Raw genomic sequence first — 3059 nt, 5'->3', positions numbered from 1 at the left:
TGACGAAGCCCTGCAACGTGGGGCGAAACGTTGGCTCAATAAAATAGTATAATTCTACTATTTGAGTTTATTTTACCGCACCCGGACCATATTCCTTTCATCTTTACACACGGTCAATCAATAATCTTCCATTAATAATTTATCAAATTTTTTTTTTAGTTACAAAGGCAATGATAATCATTAGCAGTTTTTTTGCCCTTAAATGCAAACAACAAATCAATTAAGCTTGTAGTGAAAAATAAACAAACTAAATCTGAACCATTTTGCTTTGACTCATTTGTTTCTGTTATTCACTAAAATGAAATTAAAAAGGTTTTCATTGCCTATTGTGAACATTTAGTTTTTTGACTTTCTTTATTAGTTTTTGTTTAAATATTATAAGTTTATTTTTATTTTGTTTATAAAAATCACAAAGCATGTATTATTCTTAATTAATACATCCAAGAAAAGTAGAGACATTTATATATAATATAAATTTAGTAGCTTATTGTTACCAACATTAAGATAAAGATTATTTTACTTACTTGTAGAACAGTGTTTAAAACATCTGAAAACGAAAGTAAAAAACAAATTAAGTATAAAAAACAAAACAAGAATTCTCTATAAATATTTTTAATTTATTAATTATGTAAGTAATAGAGATATCTAACATTTTTTGTTTTTCCTAGATCACTATATTAATTTTATTATAAATTTCTTTATTTTGGGCATTTCAACTACTGAGGGCCATTTCAGTCAAGTATAAGAATTTATATTTAAGTCCTAGAGATATATAACATTTTTTTCTTACCTACATCACCATATTATTTTACTTGTAAATAAAATGAGAGCCATTTCATCTAAATTCAAGAACTTATATTTAAGCATTTGAGATACATAATATTTTTTGGTTTTCTTACACCACCATATTAATTTATTTATAAATTTTATTAGGGCATTTTAACCACTGAGAGACATTTCAGCTGAGTAAAAAAATTTATATTTAAGAACTAGAGATATCCAACATTTTTTGTTTTTTCCTACATCTTTTTTTTTTTTTTTTTTTTCTGACCTACAGAAAAATAAAACAAACAATTAGATATATATAAATGAGAAATGGATGTATATATGATGGCAAAATAAAACATGTTGCAAATAGACCTTTTCCTACATCACCATATTAATATAATTAAAAAAATTATTAGGGGATTTCAACCTCTAAGAGCCATTTCATCTGAGTACAACAACTTATATTTAAGTATTAAAAATATCCAACATTTTTTGTTTTTTCTCCATCACCATATTAATTTATTTATAAATTTCATTTGGGTATTTTAACTACTGAGGGCCATTTCATCTGAGAACAGGGACTTGTATTTGAGTATGTTTAACATTTTTTGTTTCTAGAAAATTCTAGAAAACATATTCCATTATTGCAAACTTTCTACTTAGTTCACTGTTATGGATATTTTCAAATTTTTTTATTATTTGCCTTTATTTTCACGTTTCTCGGAGTGATGGTTGTTATCTTTTTTTGTTTTATTAGACCAGAATTTCAGGTCGAAACGTCGGCACGAATAAATAAGTTTTGGTTTAGCAAATATAAACAATAGATAGATCCAATATATTAAAAAAAATTTAAAATAAAAAAAGAGAAAATTGAAATATCTGATTCTAACGGGAAAAGTCGAGACTACCCGATCTTTTCCGATTGCATTAGAACTGTATTATCTTTTCGTAAAACTATTGTAAGAACTTTATTTTATTTTCTTAAACTGTTGTATTCTTGACTGGGACAAAATTTATATTAGTTATTCCCATGCCGGGAAAGCTTAAAATATGAATTTTTATAACAACTGAAAAATAGATATTTTTGTTCATAATTTTTAGAAGTCTTCAGAGTTTTTTTTTCGAAAAATTCAAAAATAGCGATATACTGTATGAAATGTGTATGTAAGAAACTTATACATAACCATTTGGCCGATTAGGTGTTATAAAAAAATAATAATAGTTAGTATTATTTTTGATTAAAAATTAATATTGTTTTCAAACTTGAATCTGATATATAGGTAGGTATCTAAAGGAGGGTTGGCCATCTGGTATATAGGTATATAGATTCCAAAGGAGGGTTGGGTTTCTATAGTATATCTATGAGGATGATAAATGTATTTCTATACTAGTAAAAATTTATTTATAATTTTGAACCTGAACAAATATTAAAATAAATAAGTTTTAAAATAACTTTTTAATATACCTTGTTGTGAGAAGACGAAATGGATGAAAGGGAAAAATATAAAAGAGATAAGCATGGTTTAACTGTATTGAAGGTGCTAACAGCTGAGGAGCTGGTACTAGACTGTCCAAGGAACACCTCTCTCACTTCAGTGGGGATCATGACTTCTATCCCCCTTACTTTTCAATAATGGTTCTCAGGATTATGCTATGTACCTTAATGCACAGGTTCATCCGGCATTTCATGAAAAGGTCGAGTAATCCAATATTTGAACAGATAGAAAAATGGGATATTTTTTTTATAGATTAGTCTCGATTAACCAGTCTTTTAAAAAGGCTATTTTTGAAAATTTCATCTTTTTATAAAATGTTTTCAAGTTTTCATCTCTCTAAATAGGACAAGGAAATGTCGGTTCTCGATTCCGTATTAGGAAGAAAATCGCTATATTTTGTATAACTATTTTCATGATTGTGCCAATTAGAAACTATCTTAATAGGTTTTCAGAAATGTAAAAAAAAAACATTCCGTTTTACTTAAATATTCAGTTACCTAGTTAACATGAATTATAATTATCTAAATAACAAATCGATATATTTATCTTATCGACATTATTTATTTATTATAATCTTTAGTACTTTTTTCAATAATATTTTTAGGAATGAAAAAATAGAACCTGGAGAACTTTGAACATTGAAGCCCGGTGGATATCCCTTTTCCCCTCCGATCCTTCGCCTTTGGCTTTTTGGGTGAACATTTTTTTTTAATTTACAAAAAATGTGTTGTCCTCGGTCTTAGATATTAATTTTCGAGGAAGTAGCTCATTTCTCGGGAACCAAAATAAAATTCG

At 26.8% G+C, this 3059-nt stretch overlaps 1 protein-coding gene across 1 annotated transcript in view; it reads right to left on the bottom strand.

The window, feature by feature from the left end:
• Positions 1 to 2338, bottom strand: part of LOC106682154 (venom protease) — a 19470-nt gene extending 17132 nt beyond the window's left edge. The window contains exons 1-2 of the mRNA XM_014422856.2: positions 2234 to 2338; positions 525 to 547 (exon numbers count right to left, since the gene is read on the bottom strand). Coding sequence (XP_014278342.1) covers positions 525 to 547; positions 2234 to 2288 — 78 coding nt within the window. The 5' untranslated portion in view covers positions 2289 to 2338. The remainder of the gene's footprint in view (positions 1 to 524; positions 548 to 2233) is intronic.
• Between the last annotated feature and the right edge of the window lie 721 nt (positions 2339 to 3059).

Source organism: Halyomorpha halys, unplaced genomic scaffold, assembly GCF_000696795.3.
Source record: "Halyomorpha halys isolate HHAL.00 unplaced genomic scaffold, Hhal_1.1 Scaffold391.1, whole genome shotgun sequence".
Taxonomy (NCBI): domain Eukaryota; kingdom Metazoa; phylum Arthropoda; class Insecta; order Hemiptera; family Pentatomidae; genus Halyomorpha; species Halyomorpha halys.
Note: the sequence above shows the minus strand (reverse complement) of the source record. Positions and strands in the feature narration are given on the sequence as shown.